Source organism: Pomacea canaliculata, linkage group LG5, assembly GCF_003073045.1.
Source record: "Pomacea canaliculata isolate SZHN2017 linkage group LG5, ASM307304v1, whole genome shotgun sequence".
In the NCBI taxonomy this organism is placed as follows: Eukaryota; Metazoa; Mollusca; class Gastropoda; order Architaenioglossa; family Ampullariidae; genus Pomacea; species Pomacea canaliculata.
The window spans coordinates 10,972,162-10,988,318 of record NC_037594.1 but is presented as its reverse complement, the minus strand read 5'-3'; the positions used below and the strand labels follow the sequence as shown (position 1 = coordinate 10,988,318).

Sequence of the window (16,157 nt, the reverse complement as noted above, 5' to 3'; positions counted from 1 at the left end):
CTGAGATGGTGATATGCCCTGTACTGATCTTGCCTGTGTACAGGAGCTGGCAGAAGTGCGAGATGTGCTTCTGGAACAGATAGCCATTTCTCATACCCAGGGCCTACGTCAAACCATGCAACATGAACTGCAGAGCATCGTATCTGAGTGTAGTAAACGCTTACCCTCACTCAGTCTCAAGTCTATCCCCAGCACTGATCAAGAAGCTGAGGCTACTTCAGATTCCACACACACTGTCTCTGGTGCGCTTAGTCGTCACGGGCGTGTTGCAGAGAGAATTGTGTCGATCTTACATCGGGGAGAGATCAAGAAGCAGATGGCGGCAGTGTTTCAAGAACTGCTAAGCCAGCAGCCTAGGGGCACCAATAGTGAAGAGTCAAAGACTGTATTTGCTGACGATAATGATCCAGGCCCTGTTTTTGAGGGAGAGAGCGAGGCAAGCTCTGCCCAGGAACTTTTTCTGGAGGAGCTGGAAGAGATGTCGCAGCAGTCTGGTCAAGACCTACCTCTGGAATGGGAACTCACCTCTGCTACTGTCAGCCAGGCAGGAGCAACCACTGGGGACTTTGACCGTGACCAGATGGGAACAGGGAGTGTGTGGGAGGTGTTTGATGGGCGATGCCTTCGGCAGGATTGTCTGGAGGTGAGGCAGCGCTACTATAGCTTGTTTCATTGGCTGGTCAATGCTTTCAGCCTCACCATGTCCTTGGGTGATGAGGGTGGAGGGAATGGTGGTGGTGGTGGTCATGATCATCTGCAACAGCACCAGGAGGGGGAGGGATTTCGGGGGTGCGCAGAAGGTGCTGAGGCAGCAGGAAATGGAATATCATGCACTGGATGTCCATTGTTTGAAGCTGCTCTTCATGCTGGTCGTAGTCATAGTTTAGATGACAGGTGTAAGGATAAGAAAAAACCTTCTGATTTTTCTGATTGTGAGCTCCTTGGTCGTTTAATTACTGTGGAAACCCAGCGAATAGGTTTGGAGCAGAAGCTGTCCACCCAACTTCAGCTTTTCTACAGAGAAAGAGAGGAGTTGCAGCAGAGGAGTGATGTGCTCCAGGCAAAGTGTGACACACTAGAAGACTCCACTTCTGAGCTGCAAGAAAAGTGTGAAGTTTTGCGAAAAGAGTGTGCGGAGTTACAAAAATGCAGGCTTTCTCTAGAAGAATACTGCAGATCTTTAGAGGAGGAATGTCAGGAACTTAAAATATGCTGCAGATTGCAAAGAGAAGAATTGGAATCAGCAAATTACAGAAACTTAGCATTAGAGGATCATTGTGACTCTTTGCCATCAGCCTTGTTTGTGCAAAAAGGTGCTTGTAGTGAAAAAGAAGAGACAGCTAAAAGATTGCACCTTGAAAAGAAATGTGAGATCTTGCAAGAAGGCCATGGAATACTTGGTGAGAAGTGTTCTTCTTTAAGAGAACACATTTCAGAAATGCAAGAGGAGAAAGAGGACATCGTAATATCTGAGAAAAATGAAAAGCTAAAACAATTTTTGGAAATGAAGATTGCAGAACTAGAAGAAAAGTGCAGAATCCTAGAGGCAAATTTGAAATGGTTAGATGCAGATAGGAGTTCTTCAGAGAGTGAGATTCAACATCAGCAGATGGTGAAAAAGTACTAGACAGTTGTGGAAGTACAGATGTTATGCTGGTTGTTGACACCAACATCAGAAAGCTGCTTGTGTTATTAGAAAGGTGGAGCATTCTGGAAAGGAAGAACATAAAAATGTCTCAGGAAAAGAATGTGTTTCTACAAAAGAAATTTCATGATCAGCAGGAACATTGTCCTTCCATACAATCTGTTGGCCTGAGGGAGAAGTGCAACTATTTAGAAGAGAGTATCCGGATACTGCAAGAGAGGAATGACTGCTTGCAGGTGTGTTGCGAAGTACAGGCAGGAAATCTGCGTAAGCTTCAGACCAGCTATGGGCAGCATCATCACTTTGATGCAGGTGTGATGGAGAATGGTTTATCACTTCAGGAGGAAAACACTACTCTGAAGAAAAAGCTTAAGTTAATGTGGGAACGAAACAACACACTACAGGAAACCAACAATACAGTGCAGAGCACCTGTGAGGTTCTTGAGGAAAATAACCGGTTTCTGAAAAAGGAATTGGATACACTACAAAAGAGCAATGACTCTCTGAAAGCAGAATGCAAGAGTCTTCGAGACAGTATCATGCTTCATCAAGACACCCTGAACGCCTCAATAGCCAGTAGTGTGTCTTTGCAGGAGAAGTGTGACATTCTTGAGAAAAGCATCAGATCACTGCAAGAGAGGTGTGCTGTTCTGGAGAAAAATGTCCAATCATTGCAGGAGAAGTGTAAGTTGTGTGAGGAGGTAAAAGCTGCTACAGAACATGAGTCAAGAAGCCTTCAACAACAACTCAGGTGCTCAGAAGAGGAACTGAAGCTGTCTAAGCACCGCATCAAACAGCTCGAAAAGCAGTTGATACTTATATCTTCAGAGAAGTGTGAAGAAAATTCTATGGGCCTCTCGGAGAAGATTTCAAAACTGGAGCAAGAAAACCTCAGCAAAGAGATGAGGCTTGCAGAGCTCCAAGGTAAAGTGACAGCTCTTATGGAAACGCAAAAAAATATGAAAGCATCTGTTGGAAATAAAGAGGAATTAAACCAACTTGTTAAGTATTTACAAAATCTTTTGGCTGAAAAAGACAGTCACATCTTGGAACTTGAAGAGAAGTGGAAACTGCTTATGCATACTCACACAGAGCTCAGAAAGCAGTCTGAGACCATGCAGACTACCATAGAGCATGTGGAACCAGCAACAAAAGAGAAGGTAAAGATAAAAGCAGACTTAGAAATTCTCAGTAATTCCAGCAGAAAACAGGTGGAAAATGACAGCAAAGGTGATGATTTAAACCAGTTAACAAGCATTGACCATCAAGAGGTCATACTTCCAGAGGAAGAAACAAGAAGACAGAAAGTGAAGCTGAGTGAGCTGACAGGCAAGAAGATGTATGCGAGTTCTGAGCAATCATTAGAATCATCAGACAGCATGATGATGAGCAGCGACTTTGACTCAGATATTGTTGCAGGTGTAGATGCAGATATCATGAAAGAAATGAAGCGCCTCAGAAGGGATATCAAGAGGACAAAGGCAGTGTATGCCAATGAGAGTGCACTCCTTCATGAGGCATTAGAGCGAGAGTCAATGTCACAAAGCCGGATTAGACCAACCAGGCTCCCTGCCCCTGCACCAGATGCCCTGAACATCAGCACCAGTGGCTTGCCTGAGGACCCTGAACACCTTAGGGAGCTGGTGGTGAAGCTTCTGGAGGAAAATAAGTCTCACAAGACTGAGAACCTTTATCTGCAACTGAGGATCAAGGAGCAGGAGGCTCTTGTGCTAAAAGTGGAAGAGGGACTAAGCCATTCTCCTAAGCGCCTGCTGGAGTCACAGTCTCTCTTCGAACGTCAGCTGCTGCTGCTGCAGAAACAGAGAGATGAGCTTCTTCAGCAGATACATGAAAGGGACAGCAACACCAAGCTTCTGTCAGAGCAGATAGGGAAAGGCAACGTGCAAGAGCTGGCACTGCAGCATGACAAAGAGACCTTGCAAGAGAAGGTGGAAGAACTAGAGCACTGCCATCAGCTGCTGCAGCAACGCCAGGCAGAACTTGCCCACTGCCAGGCAGAAAAGCGACACTTGGAACAGCTGCTGCTGCTGAAGGATGAGACAGAGCGTCAGCTCATGCGACAGAAGCGCCTGCTAGAAGAAGAGCTGTCCAGCATCGAAGAGAAGCTGCAAGAAAGAGAGGCCATCCTGGTTGAAGACAAAGCTCGCCTCTTATCTGAACTTAAAAAGAAGGATTTGCACATACTCCGACTGCAGAGCTGTCAGCTTCCTACACCTCAGTTCCACTCAACACCAGCTGTCTTCAACAAAGTTGTGGAATACAGAATCGGACATGGGTCCGAGCATATGACCCTCCCACCCAGCCACTTTCAGCATCAGTCTAAACTCTTTCACGTGCAGCATCCTGGTGCAGAAGTGTCACTGCCTCCAGGTCTGCAGCTTTCCCCTCAAGACTGTTTAGATGGCTCGTATTTGGAGCAAACAAGTAAGAATGCTGAGACATCTGGTGAAGCTTTATGCAATCCAGAATACTTTAATGAGGGCCTGTTATCCAGTTCTGTTTGTTTGCCTTCTCCTCGAAGGCACAGCACTGGAGAGTCAGGATGCCCTGAACAACTTCCCAAAGATCCCATGGAGCTGCATCGTTTCCATATAGATGCTGTGGAAAGGCTAAGAGAAAAGCTACGGCTGGAGGTGGAAGAGAAAGCCTGTCGTGAGGGTCAGTCCTCACCCATGACTGGCAGCTGCCAGCTTCATAGTAACCGCTTACACTGACATGTTTGATTTGACTGACATGACTCCAGCATGTTTAGTTATTTCTGTTCCTCTTTTGGGTCATATTTTGAAGTTGCACTTAAGGGTTTTTTCCCTGCTGGAAAGTGTACATCACTTGCAGGATGTGGTGCACATGTCCAGGCCTTCTGCCTCAGGAGTGTGTATTTATTGTGGGAAGGTTTCGTTATCCAAAAGAGGTTACACCAAAATCCAATTTCATGGCACAGAGTTTGATTAGATTACATGCATTTGATGATTACTTGAAATTCCATCTCACTTTTACCTACCCACCCTTCTTCAGGTTGATCTCATGTACATAATTTGATGGTATTAAGCTCTGTATCTTGAACTTATAGATTTCTTCTGAGTCTAGATGTGTTGTCTGCATGGCTTTGATGTTTCAGTGTCTGCATGTATTGTGAAAGGCTGTGCTTTTATTTTTTGAAAAAGTACCAAAAGAAAAAATATCTGGATACTTTGGTGTTTTGGACCTAAATATCTTAAGAGCTTTAGTGACCAGTCGACTTTTTGAATTTGCTATACTGGTATCTTTTTCTCAATGTCAAGTGTTTGTTCAAAAAGTTAAAAACTAAATTATAAAATATATTTTGTGAATCTCAGTTTCCTTATTTTTTTCATTTCACAGATAAATCATTTTCCTTGCAGTAGAAATTTACTAGCAGTTGCACCAAAAAACTGAACATATATAGGGCAGTAATTAAGACGTGCATTTTCTACAATGCCTGTGGACATGCACTTTTAATGAAATGCTGTGTGATATCCATCATTTAGTCAGATATTTCAGCTGTTGCTGGCCTTTGACTTCAAGAATTTGTTTAATTAACATTTGATCATGCCTTTCAAAATATGCAATCCAATGTCACCATGTTGTGAATGTACACTGTATGTAGACTATGCAATGAAGTTGTACATTTTATTGATTTTTGGAATTACTACCCTGGTCAGCATAGTTTAGCTTCTCTTAATGGAGAAATTTGGAACAAAGATGGATGCCAAAATTCACATATCTGCTAAAATTACTGGTTGCTTTTAATGCTGCCATTAACTTTGACTTATATATACATAAGATCTGTCAGTTTATAGTAACGTCGAGTTTGATCTCCAAACAGTTTTCAGTCAAGTTGATGAATCATCTGCATTCAGAATCATCAAGAATGAGCATGAAAAGATACTTTGAAAAGTATGTACAGATCTGCAGTGTTTCAAGATAACTGCTCTTTCGGAAAGTACTTTGATTTTTGAGTGTCATTACAATGACTTACTTCCCTTGCTTCTATGGAATTGGTGATTTTTTTTTTTTTTTGTTGTTTTTTTGTTTTTTTTTTTTTTTTTTTTTTTTTGGGGGGGGGGTAACATTTTTTGCATTTATCGTTGCATAGCTAAGTGCAGCAACTACTAAAATCAGGATGATTCAGTGTTAAAGTCCTATGATCAATGAAGACCAAGGTCATAGGTTTGGAATTCTCGTTGCCTTTTAAAGGAATTTTCAAAAAATTTCTTTCAGTTGGTATCTATAGCTCCTACAAATTTCAGGGTTCTGGAAGTTTGTTGATTGTATAACGATGTGTTTAACATAGCCATTTTTACAGTTTAGTTTTCATACAGTCAGTGAATGGAGAAACTCTTGTGAATTTACCAGGAATACAAAGGAGCAGAGTCTTGAGTCATGATGCAAGAAGAGTCTGTGATATTAGAATAAGTGACAATATGGTTTCTCAGACAAGATTATTGTATCTTGTTCACTTCTTTTCAATCTGCCCTGTCTGACTCAGGAGACAGAAGGTATTCTTGCATCTTACCTTATCATTTCAAAAAATAAAAAGTTATTTCTATAGATTTTGCAGTATGTTGCTGTACATGGATATATTTACTCTCACACACACAGGCACATACAGTCTACTGCTTTATTCTCTGTGTATGTTCAGTGCTTTCTCTTGCTATTTACTCCTAATACTAATTTATACTAATATCCGTCCTTGCTTTAAACAGTTCTTTATTTTGGTAGGCTTGTACTTACTCACCTATTGGATTAGTTTTCTTTCTTAGTTTAACCCAGTTTTTTTGTTGCCAGTTATTCCCTTACTAATCAAGATGCAGTTAGTCCTCGGTTTTAACTTCATTACTATCTCTATATTGTTTTTTCTTTGGCCAGCTTAGTTGTGATGAGGTGTAACATTCCAAGTTTCATCTTCAGTCTTATTCTTGGCAGTTTGTACTTATCTTTTTGGTCAGCAGTGCTTCTCAGCGCTTCATATGTGAGCTTGTACTCTAATTGCAGACTGGTCAAATCGACTACCCATGCCTTTGTATTCCAACATTTGCACTTTTCGGTGATGTAAGAGAGCCCTATGAGCCTGATTGTTACCTGCCCTTGGCCAGCACACATGCTAAACATGATAGATGTTATAAGGTTAATTGACTTGTAAGCTGCAGGTGCCAGATGAATTCCAGTACATGGGAAGTATCTTGACTGTGTTACAAATAACTTGGTACATTTTTTACTCTTTATTTTGTCCACACATGTACATGCATAGGTAATAAAATGGCACAAATCATGCTTCAGTGCTTTAGGGTGCTTGAGCAGTCTCACTGTTGCTTGCTTTTTACCATAAATTATCTTCCTCAGCTTTAATTTGGTCTCTTATTATTGATTTAGAAGATTCATAGCAGGTCTCTGGCTTGAAGTTGGAAACCTGATTTTATGAAGGAAGGTATAGGTGACTGAAGGAGAAGATTATAATCTCCAACCATGGGATGTGCCCTAGACACCCTGAAAACATGTTTACTGCCAACCCTAACTCTTTACTTCATTCTTTTATCTGTTTATTGAAAACCAGTGACTGGATATTTTCGTGGGAGTTGGTTTGGAGGACCTGATGGCTGATGTTTAGTTATTGTGCAGGAAAAATAACTTCATTGGTGTAAATTTTTACACTTTTCCTCAACAGATCTGACTTTCTTATTTTTGACTGCATTCTCAAGCAGGTTGTATCTTTTCAAAGTGGATTATAAAGTTATTTCTACCAATAAGACATTGGATTGGGAAGTCGCAAAGGAATTACTGTCAGGATCTTTGTTACAAGGGTTTTTACAACTTCCTTGTACATCATCAATACCAAAGGAAACATATTTCTTAGCTGGTAAGATTTTGTCAGGATTGCACTGTGTGCATGCATGTGTGTGTGCGTGCATGTGCACTCATTTTACAAGCACCTTTTTGTGTTGTTTTGGTCTCTATGCTGCTGTAGAAAGATGCACACCTTGTAGTCGGACGTCAGTTTTGCTTTTAATGTTGCACTAGCTATGATTGGATGCCAACATTGTTTCTTTTTTCATTCATTCTTACAGAACCTCCACATCACCCCCAACACACACACATTCATTGACACTGGGAGACTTAGAGGCTAATGAACCACACAGTGAATGGTGACAGTGATGATAGCAATTGGGAGGAAAAGAGGAAGGGTAGCCGTAGGCATGCCCCTCCAGCTATATGGCCATACTTGTAGCTAGGTAGCTCTCATCATGAATGTTGTGCAGGCTCAGCTGTTCTCAGCTGCACTTTATCCAAGCACATTGCCCAGTGGCCTCACGGTGTCATGATATGGCATTAGTAGTACACCCCAGCACTTAAAGGATGTCAGCCAGAGGTGTGAAATCCCATTCAAACTTTTCAGGTTTTTGTCTGAAATCTTTAAAAAATGATGTTGCATGCTGTGTTGCAAGGTCTTCAGCCATCACCCTCAGCAATGTTTTGTTTTAACCTTGGTTCACTTCCCAAACTCTGCTCTGGAAGGAAATAAGTGGGGTTGTTGGTGTCAAGCTGATTAGAAGTCCTACTCGTAACAGCTTCACATTAGTGCAGGGTGTTGCAGGCAGAGTTTATCGCAGGTTTTGGCAGTAAACAGAAAATTCTGTAGACAACGCTCGTGTATCAACATCTAATAGTTTTGCCTTCAGTGTTGCTGAGCTTAATCTTTTTTTAATTTAGTGTGATGCTACTAATATACTCTTCTTTCCCAAGTTTTCTTGATCTTTGTGTTGGAGAGATTGTTGCTTAATCCAAACCTGTAGTGGAAACTTTCTAACACTATCTTGGGTGAAGGCACTGCTTTTTTTTTCATCAAATGATATAGTCATTTTCATGCACGCACACACAGTCTACATTATGCACTTAATCATTTGACCATGCACTTGATGTGTACAATATTCCATTTCATTTCTTGATCACTCCCTTCCAGTTTTCCAGTTAGGTGCCGTGCTATGCTAAAGGCAACGTTCTTATTTGTATCACTTTCCCCAGCACTTCCCCCACCCCCACACCATTCATCAATCTCCTCCATTCATCACTTGGCACTTTTATGCTGTGGAAAGCAATTGGACAAAGTGGCGACAGACTAATGAACAAAGTATGGGCAGGATTATATTCTAGTCCTATTAGTTTCTGAAACAGTCTCAGTTTCGTCTCCTCTACCCTTTCTTTGTCTTTTCTTTCTCTTTTTTTTTTTTTTTTTTTGGCATCAAAATATTAGACGTGAACAAATCAATTATTTATGGAGTTTAACGGATGAGTTTTTTTTATTTCCTTAATATTCCCCAACCAACCCTTCTGCTGTTTCTAAAACTTGAAGCTCTTGCTTCTAGTCTTTAGGAAACTTTGGTTCTTTATATTCCTTGTCTAGGAACAGTAAATTTATCCTGGTCTTGGACATCAGTCAGCAAAATCAAAGCTTGTGATAGAATCTCAGGAATACCTGGCATGACGAATTCATAACAAAAATAAAATACATGACAGAGTTTGCAAAAATAGTTGGAATCATGCAGGGTTTATTTTTGAGTGTATTTTTGACGTGCTGTCACTTATTTGGTTGGTGAGTTGTGCAGTTATTAGTGATATCTGTACTTGATACCAGTGAATGTAAAATGCATATTACCTGTTTAATAACAGGCATGTTTTCCAAAGTTTGGTATTTCTAAGCAAAAGAAGTCACAGGGAAAATAGAGGGTTTTTATAGCCCCATGACACTTATTATTCGTGTTAAACTATGGATCTATTAAATTATTTCATACACATACTTTGACTTTTGTGTATGCTGTGGTGTTTGCATGAACTGTTTTTCTGTTGTATCACATACCCATATATATATATGTCATCTATCTCCTAATGTAAATGGCCAAAAAAGTAAATGTTCGCATTATACTTGCAAGTGAACAGAAGTTTTAAGCATAAAACTATTTTGTAACACTTCGGCAGAACTGAACGAACACATTCTTTTGCAGTTCTCAACATTTCTTGTGGTGCAAAATCAAAATAATAATCAAGTCAATAGCTAAGATCACAAATCTCCATGCAAATTAAAAAATGAGAGTGTGCAAAATTGTAAAAATTTATTGAAAACTTTTGCAACACTTTTTTGTGTTTATAGAGCAGCACTTTCTAACCATATTGAATCCCAATGATATAAAAATGTATAAATAATAAAGATTAAATCAATGTATGGACGATATTAACTTGCACTTTATTTGTACACATTTTTTAATTGAAACTGATCACTTTCCAGAATCCGAATCTATATTTTGGTAACTCTGCTTTCCATTTACTAGTGTTAAAGCCACCAACCACCAATCCCATCAACCAGGAAATCCTTGTTTCTTGTTTTAAACACTAAACAAGTATAAAAATTAGGTGTCTAACTTATTTGAAAGAATTTAACTCATTGTGTATCGATAAATTTGAACTATAGAGCTGTGAAGTTTTTTGCATTCGCAGGCCTGAACTGTAAGGGAAAAGCTAACAGTGATATGTTTTATTGGTAGAGACAAGTTAAGCTGATTAAGCAATGTTCAAAAGTTTATGTGACATCAAATAAGACATTAACTGCCAATCACTTTTTTAAATTTTAGCAAAATCTATATGGATTGCCACATTAATGACATCAGTCATTATGCAGGATAGATTCATTATATATGTTCACTTGCCTAATCCAGTTTGTTAACCCCAATCTATAAGACAAAAACTGCAGTGCTTTTTGTTAGTCATTACATTTTTATTCTTTTAATGCAAGACAGATTTACCTTTGTTAAATACCATAAAAAATGATTTGTGCTCCTTTTGGAAACTGCAGTTTGCTGAAAGCTGGCTTTACCATAGCGACCAAAGACATTTGGTGATGGCATGGGCTGTTAAGAATGTTGCCATTCTTTGTTTTGCTGTTTTCTCATATAATATATGGTCTTTCAACACTGAGGATCAGTAGAAAGGTTTCTTTGAGAAGTCTGGAATGAGAACATATGGAAAAGCACAGTATGATTATATTATATTCGAACTGCCCCTTGGGGTCAGTAAAAGTTGTATTGTATCTTCCACTGTACCTAAAGTAAATCTTAGTGGAAGTTCTGAAATCTTTAACACTGGCTTTCATTTTAATCTGGGAAAGTTTGGTTGTCCTGTTCTTTCTACATCATCATGGTGTCCATTGTTTGGAAAAAAACTGCGTTTGTGGCCTGTTTGGGATGATAGGCAAATTCTATTAAATGTTCCTACCTGGATTCTTGGTGGGTTTGATATTTTGTTTCCATCACTGTATGTTAGAGTGGTTTTAATTTTTAGGTGGCAATACAGCCACAAGCTCAGGTTTTAAGTTTAAGCACAAGTTCTGTTCATGTTTTATACCTTAAATGCTGCAGCAGGAGTGTGGGCATTTCCTCATAGCTGGTTGTTGATGTCATAGAAGTATCATAGAGGTAATCCCATGTTCCCAGGGTTCCCACCCCTTGCTAAAGGAGGCATTACAAGAAATTTCTAGCCATTTTAAAGTACATATGTAATCCTAACACCATCACAATGCTTGGGCAGCACATTTTGACAATGCCAAATAGTTTTTTCTGCAGTCAGGGTTATCCAGATATCCAGGTTAGTATTTTTTAAGCGTTTATCAGCGAAGCCCACACAAAGTACTTGTCATTCTACGACTGTGATAGATGTGCTTCCGTGGCAAGTGTCCGTTTTGTACTGAGGCAGCGCAGGCGGTTAGCTTGGCGGATGTACGTCTTACCAGAACCTTAATGTTTGTTAACAGCTGCCATCGTGGCCTTACGAACTCGGGCAGTTTCTTGAACGCCCCTCCCCTCAGCGACCGTAGTGTAACCAGAAGCAACGATCAATGGGAAGGTGTACGCGAGCGCTCTTTCATGTCGGAGGTAAGAGAACGCTGCGATTCCGTCGAGCTCTGTGTGTTATCGGCGAAACAACCGTGGTTATCGCCAGATATCGACGACGATGACGACATCATGACCTGTTCTGGGCTTCTGCAGCGTGGCGATTGTTCCAGAACAAAGACGTGCGGCGCGTTGTAGGAAAGACCACGACACCCGTTGTAGCGCTCACTTTGGCCGATCGTCTGCTGTCGCTGCCCGTTGACGAGCCCAGGCAACAAATATGGCAGGTACAGACGCTGTTGTCACGTCTGCTTGTGTGCGGCACCAGCCGTCGTTGTGGACGTGAGTGGGGATGCACGTAACTTTGTTGCAGTGGGGGAAGAGTTCTACCTGGTTTCGAAAACGATGGTCATGTGATGTCATGAGACTACTTGCATACCCGCTGAGTGGGCGCGGTTTTGGAGAGGGGGGAGATTTCGCGCCCATTTCGTGTGACAGTAGGCACGCCGCGCGCGAGCGACTACAGCCGTTGGGGCATGCTCCGTGTGTCCTGTGTGGAGAAGTTGTGAGCGAATTTTCTCAACAACATTTCTACGCGCATTGTGTCGCTGCCGTTTGAGTGGTTATTTTAGGCTGTGTATGTCCTCATTTGTTTAACGGGGTACGTGGCGGATTTACGCCGTTTCCTCAAAGCGTGGTGTATATGTAATAAAATGCTGAAAAGGATAGGGGAGGGGGTTGTCTTGGCCATCGGTTGACATGATAAGACATTTGGGGAGAAAGTGTGGGAGGGGGGGGGGGCTGTCGCACAAATAACGCAGTTCAGAACAATGTTACCTTCGGGCCTCAAGAGCGAGGATCGATTAGATGTGGGTGTTAGATATTGAGGCAGTCATAATTGTGTGTTCAGAGACCTTGTTTCTAGCAGGTAAGATCGGGCAGTTATAACTCTGTGCATATGAAGCTTATTTCCGGTAGGGATGCATTTGTGCGTGACAAGAAGTACTTTCTGAAAACATTCCGGTATTCTGGACAGGTGGAGCAATGTTTGAGGATAGCCGGCTGATACTTGATTAATATATGTGTCCCACAATACATGTTCGGATTGTGAGCAGTGTTGACAAGCCTTCGGGGACCCTTCGCTGTCCTACAATACATTAATTTTGACCATTTAAGTTGCTTGTTCGGTGTTCTTGTGGGGTTTTCTTAAACATCGCTCGTGACTTCTGTGAGTGTCATACAAAAGACGTGGTGAAGTGGGCGTAACTGCGGCAGAGGAACTGAATCGCTGATTTCTAGCACCCGTCAGTAATCAGGACGATGTTCGAGAACTAACGAGAATCAAACGGTAAGATCAGCCACTCACAACAGTAGACATATGTAGGGTTGGGGAAAGTCAGCCATTTATGATGTGTAGGTAAACGTAGGATATGTAGTCAGCCACTTATAACATTTAAGGTAGGAGATCAACCGCCTAACTTGTAGGCAAGTATAAGTTAGGGGTTCCGCCACTTAAGACGTGTAGGTAAGTGTTAGGGATGGCGAGTCAGTCGCTTGTAACGTAGATAATTGTAATGGAGAGGAGTCAACAACTCATGTGGGTAAATGTGGGGAATGATCGTGCCAAGACGCAAATGGAATCATACCTTCAATATCGAATCAAATACCTACAGGCAGATTGGTCTGGAATGTTGGGCGGCCGTAGGTTGGCACGTGTGCAGTGGTCGTTTCAATAGTCAATTGCTCTGTAAGGACAGGGTGCTTCACTACGAACACATAAACCTTGTTGATTTGTTTCTGTTCCATATTCTCGCCCATGGCAAAGAAGCTACCTGGTATGCGAATGGTGTTGCGCATGTGTCCGTGTATGAGAATGCCGGCAGTAGAGCGATCATTTTCTTTACACCGCCACCGATCGCATAACGTACAACGACGTTACAAAAAAGTTCGCTTCTGGTCATGATACGTCTCTAGCTTCAGGTACGGCTGATAAGCAGAGGTCTACCCTACCTGCTCGTTAGCCTCAACAAACGCATGACTTTTTAATAGAGAGAGCGTGCATCGATTTCATTTGCATCAGAGTTTCGAACGCCGGAACAGCACGCAAACCCAGGGCGAAGGGTTGGGAAGAAAACAGGAAGAATCGTTTCTTGGTTGCTACACCTGGCCGGACCGCTTTCACGGGAGGAGCAAACGTCAGTCTCTTGAATGCATGACGACGGCGACGGGTATCATTCCACTCCAGGGCAGACGATGCCGTAGGCCGCTTCACGTCGACAAACACGTCTTCGATATGAACGGACTAGCAGGTTGGTGATTGTGATTTTCGGAGAAATGTTGTGGCGAGATGATCGTGCTCCTTTTGAAATGAGGGGGAGATATAGCTAGAATACAGCCAGGATGTAGCGTGTGAGTTTGCTGATCTTCCACTTCCAATTTCGGTTTGTTCGGGAGCACACAGATGGCTGTAGCATCTTTGTTGATCTCATGCAATGAGCATCATGACATTGCAGCGGCACACACCACGGCGGAGATCCCTGTCACCTACTTCGTCTCACGTGTTCCACCTCCCCACGTAGAAACCACGTTGCTCTTGAGCATACCCTTCTTGTGCGGGCATTCGTGAGAGCCGAGATTTTCTTTAAAGGCTTGGGAGGAGGGTGGGGGGCAAATAACTGTCAACATCCTGTGCATGTTGCATTTAACGGCACGAAGATCTCAAAGAATGGGTCTCATCCGTTCAGCCAAGATTCGGTGGGAGAGTTCGCGTTATATCAAAATTGTCACTAATTGAAAATGTAAAGATCTTGTATCTCAAAATAAAAGAAAGAAAAACTTATCTTTCTATGTTTTCACAGATGTAGAGTTAGCAGTAAATCATGAAAGTAATCTCAGCAGAGTGGCATCAGTACTACTACCTACCTATCTTGACTGATTGATCTCTCTCCAGGAACCACGGTGTTAGTAATTCTTTATTGGAAAACCTTTGCCCTCCGCTAGTGGCAAGGTTTATTCTAGGATTCATTTTCTGGTTTTACTCTGACGGAGGGAACTTAATGTTTGCCCATTTGGTAAATAGTAAACTACATTAAAGGTATCTTTCATGCTGCCTTGGGTGTTAGGTGTCGAGACCAGGAGCATGTTCAGACATTGTCGGTTCACAGTAAAAGTATTCTGTGGAGCTAGACCCATTCAGACATGGGTCTCGCAGTTTTACACTAGTAGTTACAGCGGAGAGGAACCTCTTTATAATTCCACCTGTATAAGAATTATACTTTTTGTTGTTGAGATGAGTTGCAGGTAATGATTTCTTGCGCAGTTAGTGACGAATGTTTGCAAATCATGTTAATATCGTTCAAAGTGGTCGGCCGATTTCAGATTGAAATTAAAAATTTACAGGAACATTTACAGAATGAGAGACATGTCGTGTTTGTCAGTTATGAAAAGTTATATTGGATGAAAATGTTCACTACAATTACTAAGCGGTAGTGAACAGCAGTTGCATTTGAAGACATCGCCGTTGTCATAACAAATCGGCGTCAGTGGGTTGTCTCGATGGTTGCTATGGCTACTGAAAAAATGCTGCATGGCAGATTACAGAGAGGTTTTTTCACAATCTATCTACAGACTAATTAAAAAGGCTGGATGTGCGCGCTTGTATCTTAGAAATCGGTTAATCATCAAAGTCGTGTGTGTATGGTAGAAGTGCCATGTGTATATGGTAGAAATAGGTTGGTATAGACAAGGTCGTGCGGTAAGAAGCACGGCAGGGCGGTTTCGGTGTGTTCAAACAAGAGGGCAGTGCCGCCCTGCTTACCAATGTCTGGGTATTATCAGGGGTAGGAGGGGCTGAAATCGATTACTTTCTGTCACACACCACCTGATACCGCCGGAATGCCGACAGGCTTGAACGCTGTACCTAGGACTGATCATCTGCCGAGGAGGGGCCAAAACCAGAAACGTGACCCTTCCAACACCCCTCCTCCCCACTGGCCATAACACTGAGGTTGTAGTGGGTTGTAGTGGCTGGCGAGGTGTCTGTTAGCACTACTGCCCCGTAGGCTTTGGCGCTTATGCGTTGAGTTCGTGCGTACGACAGTGTAATTGAATGCACCGATATTTGTGCATGGATGTGCGTGAGGTGAGTAGAGGGATTTATATACTATTTATCTACATATACGAAACATGCGGTTGCTACTAAAATGTGGATAAACATTCTGTTTAATCAGTTGCTATTTGCGCATAAACATTCAGTTAATAATAGGGGCTTTTCTGGATGACGAGAGAAATCTAAAATGTGGTTGTTTTGTTTGTGTGAGCATCAGAGCATGACCTTGGATGGTACGGGGATATATTTTGAAGACTTTGAAGTTGGAAGCTTGTTTATACTTACGTTTCGTCTTCTGCTGTCTATTAAGGTTAAGAAGAGAGGGAAACTCCACCCACGTGGGAATTTTAAACTATTTTTCAGCTCATGGGTCATTAACTCCCAGCTTTAACTTCTGTGATGTTTGTTTATTTCAGATATAGTGTTGCAGCGCATATTTAAAAGAAGACTTATTTATTTCTGTGAGACGATTAATAATACCAGGGATTTT

At 41.7% G+C, this 16,157-nt stretch overlaps 3 protein-coding genes across 3 annotated transcripts in view; all 3 read left to right on the top strand.

Moving 5' to 3' along the window:
- Positions 1-16,157, top strand: part of LOC112564436 (involucrin-like) — a 28,317-nt gene that overhangs the window by 781 nt on the left and 11,379 nt on the right. The window lies entirely within an intron of this gene.
- LOC112564437 (paramyosin-like) lies at positions 686-1,657 on the top strand. Its single transcript, XM_025239265.1, has one exon. The coding sequence runs from the start codon at positions 701-703 to the stop codon at positions 1,625-1,627; it is 927 nt and encodes a 308-aa protein (XP_025095050.1). The 5' UTR covers positions 686-700; the 3' UTR covers positions 1,628-1,657.
- On the top strand, positions 1,649-9,476 carry LOC112564434 (girdin-like). The gene has a single exon (XM_025239262.1). The coding sequence runs from the start codon at positions 1,651-1,653 to the stop codon at positions 4,378-4,380; it is 2,730 nt and encodes a 909-aa protein (XP_025095047.1). The 5' UTR covers positions 1,649-1,650; the 3' UTR covers positions 4,381-9,476.

Coding starts and splice junctions, on each gene's coding strand:
- LOC112564437 (XM_025239265.1), top strand. CDS start 701: ATGTCCTTGGGTGATGAGGGTGGAGGGAATGGTGGTGGTGGTGGTCAT.
- LOC112564434 (XM_025239262.1), top strand. CDS start 1,651: ATGCTGGTTGTTGACACCAACATCAGAAAGCTGCTTGTGTTATTAGAA.